At 46.2% G+C, this 15,177-nt stretch overlaps 1 protein-coding gene across 4 annotated transcripts in view; it reads left to right on the top strand.

Annotated features, from left to right (window-relative positions):
* CACNA1I (calcium voltage-gated channel subunit alpha1 I) overlaps positions 1-15,177 on the top strand; it is a 142,722-nt gene that overhangs the window by 104,197 nt on the left and 23,348 nt on the right. For all 4 annotated transcript variants that reach the window (XM_072037385.1, XM_072037387.1, XM_038180105.2 and 1 more), the window contains exons 10-19: positions 4,831-4,982; positions 5,613-5,798; positions 6,315-6,432; positions 6,942-7,097; positions 7,533-7,623; positions 9,486-9,688; positions 10,844-11,260; positions 12,077-12,177; positions 13,220-13,343; positions 14,259-14,327. In XM_072037385.1, the coding sequence (XP_071893486.1) occupies positions 4,831-4,982; positions 5,613-5,798; positions 6,315-6,432; positions 6,942-7,097; positions 7,533-7,623; positions 9,486-9,688; positions 10,844-11,260; positions 12,077-12,177; positions 13,220-13,343; positions 14,259-14,327 (1,617 nt within the window). The remainder of the gene's footprint in view (positions 1-4,830; positions 4,983-5,612; positions 5,799-6,314; positions 6,433-6,941; positions 7,098-7,532; positions 7,624-9,485; positions 9,689-10,843; positions 11,261-12,076; positions 12,178-13,219; positions 13,344-14,258; positions 14,328-15,177) is intronic.

Here is a 15,177-nt window from a genome sequence, read left to right as displayed (position 1 = left end):
GTGGCCCACAGACCAATGCACCCAGCAACCAGCAGGGTAATGGGGGAAAGAGGCTGCAGGAGCTGTGCACAGGGCTTAGGCTGAGAAACAGAGGAATCTTGAGGACAGAGGTAGTGTGCAAGTCTAGCCTTCAATTCCTGAGCCTTGACCAGCAGAAAGAAAACCATAAATTTAAATGATCTGTGTGTTGAGTGAGGGGGGGTTGGACCAGATTCTGTTACAATTCACATTTTTAATATTCACAATGGTTTTTGTTTGTTTTCCTTCCAGGAAACTTAACCTCAGCAATTCAAACCATTTTACCTGCATCCAATTCACCTTTAAATTTTGTCTCATCCGTCAGGTTCTCTCTCCTGTCCTGCTTGTGTGGCCAAGGCACCTTCCCATCTCCTTACACATTTCTTGTGAGGGAGATCAACTCATTTTGGGACAAACTGTCTGCTCTGAGTCATTTTTAATCCTTAAGCTTATCACAAGTTATCACTTGTAAATAGATAAGTTCATACAAATCCATCATTGCATTATACCACGCAATACCCTCAGTATTAGGTCTTCAGATATTGCTGGGACACTGCACAAGCTGAAATCCATCATTTCAAGCTTTGTCCTGCTTGAAATAGTTTTTGCAGTTTTTCAGATCTGCCTCTGCTTGGAAGTGCTTATTTTTAAAATCCAGTGTAGAAAATCAAGATATTAAATGCTTGTGGCTGTCCAGAAGGATCCTTTAAAGAAGCTTATTTTTTTGATATTCACAGAGGATCTGGTGCTGTTTGCTTTTTTTCCCTTCATCAGCATGAGGATGAAAGGCTGGTCCCAGCTGAATGTCCCAGGCTGCCTTTCTCATTTTCTTCAAATGGTCTGTTGGACTTGCACATCTTTGCCTTTAGTAGCCAGTAAGACAAATACAGAGTACCTTGGTTTCCCTCCTATAGGATCTACTTCCCGCATTTCTTTGTGCATCAGATCAATACTTTATGAGGTGTGGATCAGGAGATGATCACGTCTCCCAGCTAGACCAGTCCTGTGAATCGGCACCTTCATATCCGTTAGCCTGCATGATTTCCCTTTATACCAGCATTTATTGGATCCACTACTTCATATTTTACAGTTATTGCTTCTCTTTTTGCTATTTGCTGCTTGTCAGAAACATTCAGCAAGTGTCCAAGCCAGCTCATCATACTGACATTTAGTAAATGATGGAACAGTCTCCCCAGGGTGGTGGATGAAACGACATCACTTAAGTCTTGTAAAACTAGGGAATAACAAAACATTATGAAATCCTGCATCGGTTGTGGTGACTAGAGAAAGTAAAAGCTAGCTGGTACGTTCCATGGCTGATTTCCGTGACTTTTCTGATTATTGTCAAGTAACTTTGAAATGATGTATAAAAATGGACAGGCTGGAGAGGCCTCTGTATGGAATTTTTCGGTCATGCTTTCAAGGGCAGTGATGTGCAGGTGGAATTTGGTAGGGCTGGTCTACATAGATTACATCAATCATAGATTGCATCAATCACTCTTCAGCTTCTAGACAGCTGCCAATTTAGTCCTGGTCAGAAGAAACTCCTCCTGCAGTGGCTTCATGGTGGTCTGCATATTCCTAACTTTTCTGACAGTGTGGGAGTTTCTGGCTGCTGTCAGATAATGAGCTAATTACATTTTCAGTCTAATCTGAGATAAGAATTCTAATGTTAATTAGTAAGAAACTGAAAAGGGGAAAAAAAAAAGAAGGCTGAGCCGCTGCTCTTTACTGCCCCAGTTCTAGTTTCTGATCACTGGTCTGGAGCCCTGAAGGCTTGAATCATGCAAATACTCCCAGTGTTTGATCCGCACTGATAGGGATGAAGGATTTAGCACCATGGGGAGCTGAATTAGGTAGCTGTGTGGATTTGGACAGAGGCAGAACAGGCAAACCAGTTTGGTTAAAACACTGGCTCTGGGCATGCTTTACCCCCTGGGCTCTCTCCCCTTCAGGCCACCATCCTCAGCCCAATCCTTATCTCCCATAGTTCTGTTTAAGTTTCTCTCTCCGTGTGATGGCTAAACCAATCTATCCTGGCTTGACAATATGAACGGACTTTTTGCTATTTTTTTTCTTCTTTTGTTTGTTTTGTTTCGTTTTGTTTTGTTTCTTCTTGCTGCTTTTCTCTCTGCTCATGTCTCCTTTCTTTCCCTACCCAGTTCTTCCTGCCCCTCTCTCTAGGAAGGATGCTTTGCTGAGTCTGATTGATGGCCCATTAGAAAAAGATTAACAGGTGGAGGCTTGACTAAAGAAACAGATGTCAGGGAGGGAAGGAGAGACAGGGGAACAGGTGACCTTTTCCATAAGTGAGATGCAAGCATGGCTTTTCAAACATCAATTGCTCCCTATGACAGCACAAGAGAGAAAGCATGGACAGCAGAGAGGAGGATAATCCACCATCATAGCCTGTTACTTTTTTACATTCCTCATTCTCACTGACATAATCATTTGATTCAAGCTGAAATTGGCATCTCTGTTTAGCATATGGACCTCATGTTTCCGGCTGGTGTCATTAGTGCCTGGCTCTCAGTGAAGTGATCTTCATTTCTCCTTTCCTGTGTGCACTTGCTCATTCTTTCCCTCTCTTCTCTAATCTCCCCTCCTCTCCCCTTCATTTTCAGGATGGTTTTGTTATTCAAATGTAATTATGGATATAAATTGAGCCATCTCCACTTTTTTTTTTTTTTGATTTTCAAGAAATGGACTACTTCAATAAAAACCTGTACCCGAGGAGTGCAAGAAATTAGCAAAAGACATGGGAAGTTACAACATGAACTGTGAGAGGAGCAGTTTCCAGTCCATTTATTCATCTGGGAGGAGGACAGCCAGATTTGGACCCCAGAATAGGGGTTAAAGCAGTTTCCAGCTTTAGGGGGAGGTTCAGGTCCAGAACCAGAAGGTGATGCTTAAGAGAGTGACCTGGTATCCAGGCATAGCTCACAGCAATGTGAAGGAAGAGGGGGTCTTTGGCCACCTTTTTAGCATGGATAAGCAAACAGTGAGAGTACTACTGCCTGCCACTACAGGGCCTGGGTCAGACTCACCTTGAAGGCTTGGAGCTGAGGCTCAGTGGCACAGTAAGTTAACATCAAATAGATAACCTTATCTGATGTGTGACATACTTGCCCTAAGGTAACCATGGAAAACTGGGCCAGAGGAGCCCTGAAGAAGTGCCTTGGATCTGCTGTGTCCTGTCCCTTGGGTTGGGAAGGTGACATACCTTCATCGGGAACAGGTTCCTACCCGCTGCTGCTTGGGAAGGTGATGACCAACAATGTGCTGCAGCCAGATGAATCACTGTAACAGTCTCGTGTGGTCTGAAGTCCATGGGTTGTGCAGCCTTGCTCCAGGATGCAACCCACTATACTGGGAGGAGGTTTTTCTCTCACTTAGGGAAAATTTAATACCTGGCCATTGCATGATGGTCTCCATGGGCTGTACATGTGTGTGTCTGAGCATGCGTAAGCATGGGCAAGCTTGCACACATTTTGCCCCTCATGCATCTGGCCTTATTGGAGACCTCAGCCCTTGCTGTTTGGCCTGGTGCACTCCCAATCACTGGGGTGAGAGGTGCTTTGTCCATCCCAAATTCAACACAGGGAATGCCTCCGTTTCACACAGGGGGGCAGCAAGAACCTGGCATCCCTCATCAATGACATCAGTGCAGCCTCTGTCTCCCTCTGAAGCAACATTTCATCATTCCTGAGGAAACAGTCTAGACCCTTTGCTAACCTTGTCAGAGAAGTTTCCAAGGCTGCACACAGTGAAGAAAGTCATTAATTCAGAAAACAAAAGGAGGAGTAATTTAATTTGCTCAGTCTTGTTCCACTGATGGAGTCATTAAAACACTTTCTCTCTTATGCACAAACACATCGGTCACTGCTGGAAGAGGCTGTTTCACAGGGGCTGAAAGATGTGTCAGAGATTCAACAGAAGAAAGTGCCTGGGGCAGGGTCAGGTTGCCTTTTTTTTTTTTCCTCTTTTTTTTTTTTTTTTTCTTTTCATTTTCCTCTATGCAGTCATCTTGTGTCATCCCTGGAGATTTTCATCTTGTACATCTGTCTTTCTCCTCTTGCTCTCTCTCTTTTCCTCACCCTGTCCTGCTCTTCCTGTCCCATACAGGGAGGTGTTAGCAGTGTGCCCCTCCTCATAGTTGTGTTATTCATCCAACCTAATATTTCCTTAGGTAATTATTGAAACCACTCATAGGACAGAGACATGAGAAGAGTGCCGGAGCAAGATGAGGAAAGCTGATGCACATCAAGGATTTATTGGGGGGTGGGTGAAGAGAAAATGAGGAAGGCAGGGGGAAAAAAGCATGGAAAATGAACAAAAAAGTACAGTGAGATTTAAAGGAAAATGGGGAACTGTTTTCTGACATTCAAATGTTTTGGAAATTTCAAAAACAAGTTGTGCCAGGTATGTGGAAACCTCAAAGCAAAGTCTTGATATCACAGATCAGCCACTTTTGCCTTGCTTTAGAAGTACTCAAGTTCTTTGCACAAAGTGAATCAGCCTTTAGCCAGGGGGCCAGTGAATACAGTAGGATGTGGGAGATGCTTGGTCAGCCTCGTGTGCGTGAAAGGCTGTGGGGCTCCCTGCCATACGAGAATTTGTTAGAGATGTAATCTATGATGAAGGTAGTAAATGTGGAAAGGAATTGGAGTGCAAAGGTGGCTTAATCCTGTCCCATTTAAATCTCACCCACGGTCCTTCACAGTTCCCTACAGAGCCTGTCCCCTGGGAATGGTGGCACTTTATTTCTGTTCTGTTCTTTCAGTTCTGACTCTGAATTTGCCTTCTCTCCAGCCAGAGGAATTGACCAACATCTTGGAGATAAGCAACGTTGTCTTTACAAGCATGTTTGCCCTAGAGATGATCCTGAAACTTGCTGCTTTTGGTCTCTTTGATTACCTTCGCAACCCCTACAACATCTTTGACAGCATCATCGTCATCATCAGGTGACAAGGGCCTTGGGGATCAACTGAAATATATATAATAAAAAACACTGTAAAGCGTGCATGTTTTCATATGCCTTTTCCAAAAGGATTTAGCAGCTTTAACAAACAAACAAACAAAAAAAAAGAGTTGAGCTGATGCACAAGGCAAAGGATTGAGAGATTGAGAAGTCATTTCCCAACATTTTTGGTAACTCTGGGCAAACCACGTAGCATTTCTGCCCCTCTCTTCTCTCCTCTGTAGAGCAGAGGCCATCTCAATTGTCTTGCAAATCCACAACAAATATTAGCTGTGAAGTATTTTTTGAAATGCACAAATGAAGGATGCCACAGAGGTTTAATGTGTGCTAGAAGAACTTGATTTGCTAGGGCTTAGTGCTACAATCCTTTACTCTGTCCTGCAACATGCAGTGCCATGTTCACGAAGGGAGAAATGCAGCTTTTGACACGAGTATAACCCTGTAGCATGTACTTCTAATTGCATATTGTTTGAGAAGATTTTCTCTCTGACCCCTCTGTGCATGCTGCCCATGTGGAGGTGATAACTTGGATGAGCATTGTTGTTCTGTCTTTGCCTGTTCACGTCTCTTTTTATATTGTCCCTTGCACTCCCTGTGCCTCTCTGGGCCATAGCATCTGGGAGATCATCGGCCAGTCGGACGGGGGCCTCTCTGTGCTGAGGACTTTCCGTCTCCTGCGGGTGCTGAAGCTGGTGCGTTTCATGCCCGCACTGCGCCGCCAGCTCGTGGTGCTGATGAAGACTATGGACAACGTGGCCACCTTCTGCATGCTCCTTATGCTCTTCATCTTCATCTTCAGGTGAGGAGGCAGTTGCCTCGCAGTTCGTATTGGCAGCAACTTCAGTGCACAAACACATGGCTCATCTTGTCATCTTAGGCAGCACTGACAGAAATTTACTCACCCAAAGAGGCTGAGGCCCCTGCTGCTCTAAATCGGGTTCAGTAGCTGAAGATTTGTCCTGGACGGGGTGGAGAAATGCTGCCACCAAATGCATGCACTGAGCATAATGCCCCATTGCAAGATGGGTGGCATCGCTTGGCAATCAGCAGTGGCTGCAGGAAGAGTTCAGCCCGTGAGCTGACAGAAGGATATGAGGAAGCACCCAAGAAAATTTGTCAGTGTGCTTTGTGGATGCACTGGTCAGACAGGCTGGAGGCAATATGTGATGGGACATGAGGTTTTGTGGTGAGCTATTGGTTTGCAACACATGAATTCTTCATGGAGAGGTCCCAGTGGCCTGGCTGCGTTGTTCTCTAGCACCTGTATGACAGAGAGATTTAAATTTAGCACTAATTCCTCGTCCTGTGCCGACAGCATCCTCGGAATGCACATCTTCGGTTGCAAGTTTAGCCTCAGGACGGACACAGGAGATACAATTCCCGACCGGAAGAATTTTGACTCCCTGTTGTGGGCCATCGTCACCGTCTTCCAGGTGAGCCAGCTTTGTTCTCCATGGGTAGGACTGTTGTCTGTAGGTTTGTGCCTCATGCACCCTGCCAATACAGGACAAGGCAAAGTGAGGACCAGGAGGTGTTTTTTCTCACTGTGGAGAATTGAACTCTCTTCTGATGGCACAAAAGGCTCCAGCATTTGAAGGTCAAAAGAGGAAGAGTAATTGTACCACGGTGACTGGTATTTCTCAGAGAGAGGGAATTTTTCTCTCCTTCCTTCCTAGGAGAGAGTTTGTAAAGGTCACTTCTGTTGTGGCAATGTCTGTGTTTAACACTGTCACCTGAGCACATGGCTGCCCTCATGTTTCTTCTTGTTTCTTCTTGCTCAGCTAGCATTATTGGGGCAGTACCACAGCAGGACATAACAATGGGTAGTAGGTGTGTGGTTATGGAGAAATTAAGAGGCCTGGTGCATCCTGAAGTGCTTTCACTGTCCTTTTCCCTTCCACATTCTTCCTTCACGTTTGCATTGCTCTGCTCCTGGTTGCAGATCCTAACCCAAGAGGACTGGAATGTTGTGCTCTATAATGGCATGGCCTCCACCTCACCATGGGCATCCCTTTACTTTGTGGCTCTCATGACATTTGGCAATTATGTGCTCTTCAATCTGCTGGTGGCCATCCTTGTGGAGGGATTCCAGGCTGAGGTAAGTTGTCACTAAAGCTTCTTCCATGGAGAAGAGAAAGAGAGGTGCTAAAAATGGGACCTTTGAGACACTTGGAGGGTACCAGGGTGGAGGACTCCCAACGTATCACACCTTTGCCATTTCCCTTCTGAAGTTCAGGGTGAGTATCTCTAAAAACTAGATGACAGTGTTAATCTTTACAATGAAAGAGACAAGCCCTCTAGAAGGGAGTTCATAATTTCTGTCCCATGCAACACCTGCAAAGGTGAATCCTTTCAACCTCCTAAAGCAAGAACACAGTATTTCATCCATCCCAGGTCCCATTGGACTCCCCAGTGCTCATGCTGATGCATGGCTGCCACGGAAGATTTTACAGTTGTTCCAGCAATGAAATACAAAAAAAAAAAAGGTCTTTTCTGTTTATGAGTTCCCAGCTTCTTCATTTGTGTGTTCCAGGGTGATGCCAACCGGTCATACTCAGAGGAAGATCAGAGTTCATCAAACATAGAGGAGTTAGATCAGTTCCAAGAGGTCCAGGAAGGCTCAGGTATGATAGCTCAAACAGCCTCACTTGCTTGCATCCTATTGCTGTTTAGTAAGAACTTTGAAAGCAAATTCAGCAGAAAATTCACTCCCATCTCCAAGGTAGAATTTTCTGGGTTTCATTTTGAACTTTATGCTAGTTTGTGGTGTTATTGGTGGAAACCTGGTGCTATTGGAATGTGATAGCTAAGGGGAGCAGTTCCCGAATGATCTGAAAAACAGCAAATAGTAGTGAGAAGATGACACCGTCTCTGCTCAGCTTCAGGGGCACCATTTCAAGGAACACTGTGTTCAAATCTGGGAGCCACATTTGGAGAGGGGATACCAACACATTAAAAAGGACTCAGACAAATCTGGAAGCCCTGCCTCATGGTGAGAAGCTAATGAAGCTTAGAGAAGCTGGAGAAGTAACTTGATCACACACTCTGTAAGTGCCGACCATAAGGATAGATTTCTGATGGTAGATGGCTCTTTAATTGAGCAGAAAAAAGCATAATGAGATTGTAAAGGTTGGAAGCTGAAGCTAGACAAACTCAGACTGAAAAAAGCCACATATTTTTAAGGAAGGATAATTAACTGTTGGAACAGTCTGCCTACAAACTGCCGGTTAAGGTCTCCACTCCTTGAAGTCTTTCCTTGAAGACTGCAAGTCTTTCTACAAAAGGTGTTATGCCTCAGACAGGACTTGGTGGCAGGGAGCAGTGTGAGTAGCCTGCTCTGAAAGGGATGGTGAGGGGGGCATTCAGGGAGTCAGGGCAGAGACTGCACCAACAAAGGTACAGTACTTGCATGAGGTGAGCTGGGCAGGTCTGCTGATGGTAGCCAGGGTCTAACAATGGTTGAGTGATTGCCAAGCATGTCCGCAGGGATGAGGCAGGTCCAAGGTCAAGCCAAGAAGTTGATTCAGCAAGACAAGGTCAGGATCCACAATGTGCAAGGACAGGCACAGCATAACCCAGGCAAGGACTACAGATGTGGGGCTGAGCTTAAATGCAGCTCCCGTGGCAAGAAGTAGTCTCCAGACCTGGCTTGTCATAGCCCTTTCTCACAACTTAGCTGTTTTCACAGCAGTCTGATCCTGGGTTACAAAGCCGCACTATATCAGAGCTCACTTTGAATGTAAGCAGCGAAAGCCCCAGAAGGACAGGTGGGGAAAAGGTTGCAGAGCTGTGATACTGAGTGCAGGCAAGGATATGTGACCTTCATTATTCAGTAGGTCAAATAGAAATGATTATTACAGCCCTTTCAGGTGTTAAAGGCCAGTACCCTATCCTTCCTATCCATCTTCACAAATGTCAGTGGTTTTTCACAGAAGCTAACACAGCCCTCGAAGGTGCCCTGGATCTTCAAGGTCGGCGATCAGTCATTTGAAGAGGCCCCCTGTAGGATAGGCTGGGATGAGGAGTCTGATCACAGGAATTTAAAGCAGAACCCGAAGCACGGATGGCTGTGGGTCTCCCCACATCTTCCTCTCTTGCTCAGTGTCTCAGCCTAACAGCTGAGTGCCAAGAGCAGGTGTCTGCTCTTGGCACGCAGAAGCACGCTCTCCTCCCCTTGCTGCCAGGGTTCAGCCTCTTGCTCTGCCTGTCTGCCTGACCAGCACTCTGCCTCAAGGAAAGCTGCCTTCTGGCCTCAAGGAGAGCTGCCTTCATTTTGGGGGATCGAGGAGAACAAAGTCTTTCTAGCTTGCATCACTTTTGCTAGAGCATCCTAAAAGAGAAGGAATCAATGCTGACCACAGAGCTAACACACTGCTAGCTGCTGCTGATATGCTAAGCAGCTTAGACATTGAAACAGTCACCAGATGGGGAGGAACCAACCTTATTTGTTTCTCTCTTTTTCCTCTTTCTTCTTCTTTTTACCCAGATCCCAAGCTCTGTGCCATTCCTGTGACACCAAATGGACACTTGGACCCATCCTTGCCCTCCTCCAACCCACCAGTGGCTGCTGGGGGAGTCACCAACTCCTCACGTAACTCCCTGCAGCCTGACCAGATCCGTGTTGCTGTTGGCTCCCGGAAGAGCAGCGTGATGTCCCTGGGGAGAATGACCTATGACCAGCGGTCCTTGGTGAGTGAGTTAGTAGAAACACGTGTGATACCCTTCTTTTGAAATCCAAGGACTCCGTTGCCTTTCTGTCATCAGCTGGGAGACTGCTATGGAGGATTGCATTGCTGCTGTAGACTTCTAACACAGACACATTGCTTGCCCTTAGGAAGTCAGGACAGTTCACATTATTTAGCTATATTTCTAGGTTATTTACCTATATTTCAAGGTTATTGATCAATACTCCATTAAGTGTAGGTTTCAGCTCTTATATTCTGCTGGTAGGAGAGGGGAAATGCCAAGAGGACAGGGTCTTCCTCTTAGAGTGAAGCGTGTTTTGTCCTCTTGCCCTTCCCCGTTTTCCTAGAGCACCATGTACAAAAACAATGCCCCGAGTGAGTTGAGAGCATAGGAAAGTCTGGGTGCTGTCAGAACTGCCAAGTCCCATAACAGATAGTTTTTCTGGTAGCTTTTTGTTTTTACAATGAGAGAACTCTTGACTTGAAGCTCCTCACAGAAGATCCTGCTGCCCCTTAGCACTGTCCAGCCAACGTGTCTCAGACCTGTCCACCTTGTAACATCAGTCTCTGGGCTCTCTGCACACTGACACACACAGGTTTTGAGGAGGATGCATCAGTGCTAGGAGCGTTCATGCCCTTGTTATTTTTAAACAGGGAGAGCTGGCAGCCATGTGCTACGTGATAAGTTGCTGATGCAGTTGGACTAGGCCGTAACCAACAAGCCTGTTTGTCTCATTTCTTCCTTTTATGAAGACTGTATTCAAAGACGGTGTGACAGATTATCCATCTCCCCGTACCTTGTATTATCTTTCACCCCAGGGCAGTGTAAAATGCTGCTGATCAGATTTTTGGAAAGCTTCATTCTTGCTCTGTGCTGGTGTAAGTAACAACATCAGGCACCTGGCCTTTGGCTTTATCGTTTACCTTCCCTCTAAGTGCCTTGCACACAGATGGTGCTATAAAGTGATCGCAGCCAACACCATCACTAGCTCATTATCAATTTGTCGTTAGATTTACAGCGATTACCACTACTTTCCCAACACACACCTTCCTTGAGGGTTAAAAAAAGTCCACCTGGAGAAGTCTGTGGCCTGAAACAGGGCAGCATGCTCCCTTCCTGTGTCCGGGATGGCTGAATCCCTGTCCTGCTCTCTTACAGTCCAGCTCTCGCAGTTCCCACTACGGGGCCTGGGGCCGCAGCGGGGCCTGGGGGAGCCGTCGCTCCAGCTGGAACAGCCTGGCCCGAGGACACAGCCTGAAGCACAAACCTCCCTCTGCCGAGCACGAGTCCCTCCTGTCCGGGGAGAGGCACAGGGCAGGAGATAAGGAGCCAGATGGGGCAGGGAGGGTGTTTCATCACCGCCGGACACTCTCCCTGGACAACAAAGGCTCCTGCGACCTGCTGGAGTTGGCCTCTGTCCCATCCACCCACAGAGGGACCCGTAAGCTCGGGACGGTGCCAGGGGCCAGCGAGCATCAAGACTGCAATGGCAAAATGCCCAGTATTGCCAAGGAGATCTTCCCAAAGATGAACAACCGCAAGGAGCGTGGGGAGGATGATGAAGAGATCGATTATGTGAGTACTTGGTGCAGGGCACCTGGGGTTGTACTACGGTGCTGTGGGAAACCCCAGCTCCATCCTCAAGTGCTTTAAGTACAAGCTGGAGGACATCACTGAATGTAGGTGGGGTCTTCTGGGCCCAGTTAAGCCCACATCATCATCAGGCTGCCCATGAGGTAGTCTTGCAGGTGGGTGGTGGGAGAAAGGCAGAGGTGAGGCACGTGCATGGCCATTTGGAGGCTGTTATTTCAGATCAGTGCCGCCAGTGATCTCTACAGGTGAGGATAGGTGGGTCTTTGTGAGAAGCAAGAGCTTTGCCTTAGGAACATCGGCAGACCAGAGCAGGAAGCAGAGGAGCAAGAGAGAAGGCAAGTGGATTTTGCTGTGCCAGACTGGGAGACTGCAATGTCCAGTTTGTAAGCAGATCAAATGGTAGAAAGAGTGGAGGGAGGATCAGCAGAAATTTAAGCAGACCTACACACTGTATGAAATTGAATCACCTCTGATCCCAAGTGCCAACAGAAGACATCTGAGAAGGCATCACGGACAATATCCTTCCCTAGATAGGATACCAGCAGTAGTATTTCTAACGATGCGTGAAAGAAATCAGAAGCTGAGAGGTAAACAGGCCACGGCAAAGCAGTGCCTACCTCCTCTTCTGTGGCTTGTTCTTTGGGCCCATCTCCTCATGCAGGTGCTTAAGAAAGGCAGGTAGTGCACCTGGGAAACACCAGGTAGTGGTGTTTTGGGATCATATGAGAAAGGACGAGTGCCTTTGTCAGGCAAATGGGAAGTTAACCAGTGACACTTGCTTCTGCTGCATCTCTCCAGAGCCTGTGCTTTCGCATCCGGAAGATGATGGAAGTCTATAAGCCAGACTGGTGTGAGCTCCGGGAAGACTGGTCCATATATCTCTTTTCTCCTCAAAACAGGTTTGTGCAGTTTTTGCCATGAGAGGGTTGAGGAGGAGAGACAGATTTTGTTGCCATGCATCCCCTGAGCCTGGACATTGGGTTGAAACTTTAAACTTGTCAATTGAGAATGTGTTTTGTCTCCTCCATCTCTCCTACAGTCAAACAATGTGTCTCTTCCTTGATTCTGGAGATGAAAGGGAGGATGTGAATCCTAAATGGCTATTGTGATTTCTCCTCCCTTTGGAGCATTCCATTTTTCTTCTGTGTAATCATAAATATTTATAGCCAAGTGAGGTAGGGAATACTGACATTAACTCAGAAAGAAGAAGAAATGTATTATTAATGACTCCATAACAATGGTATTTCCTCCCTTGGTACCGGAACAGCCTCTCCATTCCATTTTCAGTCCCAGTGCCAACTTATCAGCAGTCATATCACACCTTTTAGGGCAAAGTTAGAATTCTCAATGCCTGAAAAACAAAACAACAACACCACAAACATTTTGAAATACATTCTTTCTGCTAAAGGGCTCTTCCCACTGGGAGAAAATGCTCATGTAAACCAGACATCACTATTCTTACCAATGGACATTGCCCCTTGAAGTGAAGGGGCTTGTGTTACAGCCCATGGAGGAGAGCTCTTTGCTTCGTGTGACACCTGTGCTAATGGGCAGTGTCCATCAGAGCAGGCAGAGGTGTGTTCCCCGTGACAGCCAACCTACCTGCCCGTCCTCAGCTTTCTGCATGTGGCCTCTTTGCCTTGGTGTGAGTTTGGGAGGGAAACTGAAACAACTTTTCCTTTACAGGGCAAGAGAGGAGAACAGGGTCGTAGTGGTTAGGAGACCATTCTGGCACTGGGGCAATGCATTAAAGTTCAGTTCCTTGCTCTGCCCCATGCTGGGCTATGCCAAAATACTGCCATGGCAAGAGACATCAGTATTAGGAATAGGAGAGCCACCACATCAGAGCTCAGTTTTGGCCAGATCACTCAATTTTCTGTGCTCCTAGCTCCTAAACTCTCTCCGCCCAAAGCACAGGTGCCTACTGGAACTTTCTTGCAGGTTTCGCCTCCTCTGCCAAACCATCATTGCTCACAAGCTCTTTGACTATGTTGTGCTGGCCTTCATCTTCCTGAACTGCATCACCATTGCCCTGGAGAGACCGCAGATTGAACACAGAAGCACGGTGAGCACCATTCCCTCCCACCTACTTTTTAACACAACATTTGACATAGGTGCATAAGTCTTCCTGGCACCAGAATGGCTTCTGGATAAAACTTAGCATTAAACACTAACTCCCATTCATCTATTCAAATGCCCATGTATTAGCAATTCACATCGTATGTGCTTCTCCTGTGGGGTCTTGCAATGCAGGAATCCTCTTTGTAATAGGCTCGTCCTAGTTCCCTCCCTAACCATGGTAAGAGTTCCCATGGTTAATAGATTGTTTGCCAGAAAGGTGGGGACTGGGAAATAAACAGAAGCAAATTGTATGTGCAGCAAACCCTCTGTAGGAATGGTATGCTATCGTTCATGTACACTGATTTTGAGCTGTCTTGGAGTGTGTCAAAGGGAAAAGAGACTGCGCTGGCAAGTGAAATTTCTGGGTTTATTTATTTATTTATTTATTTATTTATTTATTTTTATTTTTATTTTTGTCCCTGCCTTAGCTGACCCCCAGCTCTACTGCAGTTATGCACCATTTCAGGTCAGTGCTCAGAAACCCTTTGGGAAGGAGTCCTCCCAGGGTAGTGCAATAGATCAGGAGACTGAGCAGCACTGGCAGACTGGGGCAGTGAGCACCTTGAAACCAGATTCATAGGATGCATTGCAAATCCCACCCACTGTGCTTTTGGAGAGCTGTGTGGGATCTGTCCTGGCTGTGGCACAGGGCAGAGCTAAGGTTGGCACCAACCTTTGCCAGGAGCACCTCTCATTCCTCCCACCTTCAGACCCCTTGCAGGAAAGTAAAAGATATCAAGGTCATCAGAGAGGCCTCACAGAGTAACAAGAAAAAGTCAAGACGCATTTAAGGCCTTTCTCTGTTTTGCTGTTGTTGTTTTATGCTTGTTTGTTTTCTTTTATTTTGTTTGTTTTCTAGGAGAGAATCTTTCTTACTGTGTCCAACTACATTTTCACAGCAATTTTCGTAGCTGAGATGACGCTGAAGGTAAGTTAATGGAGCTGAATGGCTCAGAATCTTTTCCCAGTGTCAGGAACAACATGGTTCATGTTTGCCCAGCACCCTTCTAAAATCTCTGCATCGTGTGCCAGTCCTTCCCCCTACCTTGATAAAGGCACATACTGCCTGGGGTGTTTCCCTTCTGAACATGCATAGAGGGGATGCTTATCCTAGGTTTTAAAACCAAGGGGATCTTGATATCTGGGAGGAATAGCTGGCCTCCAGGTATGCATTTTGTAATAATGTCAAATGTCCATTCCCTTCCTTCTGGAGCAAGAGTGGGGAAAATTACAGTGATATTAACGAATTGTTCTGAGCCAAGATAATTATTCAATAGGTGTCTTTGCAACAATAGAGAAGTCTTGTTAATCCTCTCGTGTTGAGGAAAGAGTCTCAAAGCTGTGTAAAGAGAGTCTCAAAACTGGATGCCTGAAGCTAAACCTCCTAAAATTTGTTTCTAAATTACTGCCATGATTTTTAGAGTGTTCAGTTCTCCCTCAGGGCCAGTGATGTCTGTAGCACATGCTGGTGTTGAGAACTGCTGTGAATCAAACCACTCCCGTAGGAGCCAGAGGATGGGTTTTGGTGCCCCATTTTACCTGCTAAAACCAAGGTGATGTCTGGACTGGGACCCTTGCCCCAGATCTGTGGTATGGAAGGGAAAAGTTTTCTAAATGTTCCCAAGTCCTGTTGCTCAGGGAGGCAGAAGAGAGGTGAGAAAGCAAACGTGGTGAAATGCTACTCCAAAGCAGTGTGGTTGTTTCTAGAGTTATGTACCACCACTTTCACCAAGGACATTTTCCTTCATATCCTTCCAGCCAAAAGAAAAAGGTGATGA

The sequence above is a fragment of the Anas platyrhynchos genome, chromosome 1 (assembly GCF_047663525.1).
Source record: "Anas platyrhynchos isolate ZD024472 breed Pekin duck chromosome 1, IASCAAS_PekinDuck_T2T, whole genome shotgun sequence".
Taxonomy (NCBI): domain Eukaryota; kingdom Metazoa; phylum Chordata; class Aves; order Anseriformes; family Anatidae; genus Anas; species Anas platyrhynchos.
The sequence above is the reverse complement of the archived record's forward strand: the minus strand, read 5'-3'. Positions and strand labels throughout refer to the sequence as shown.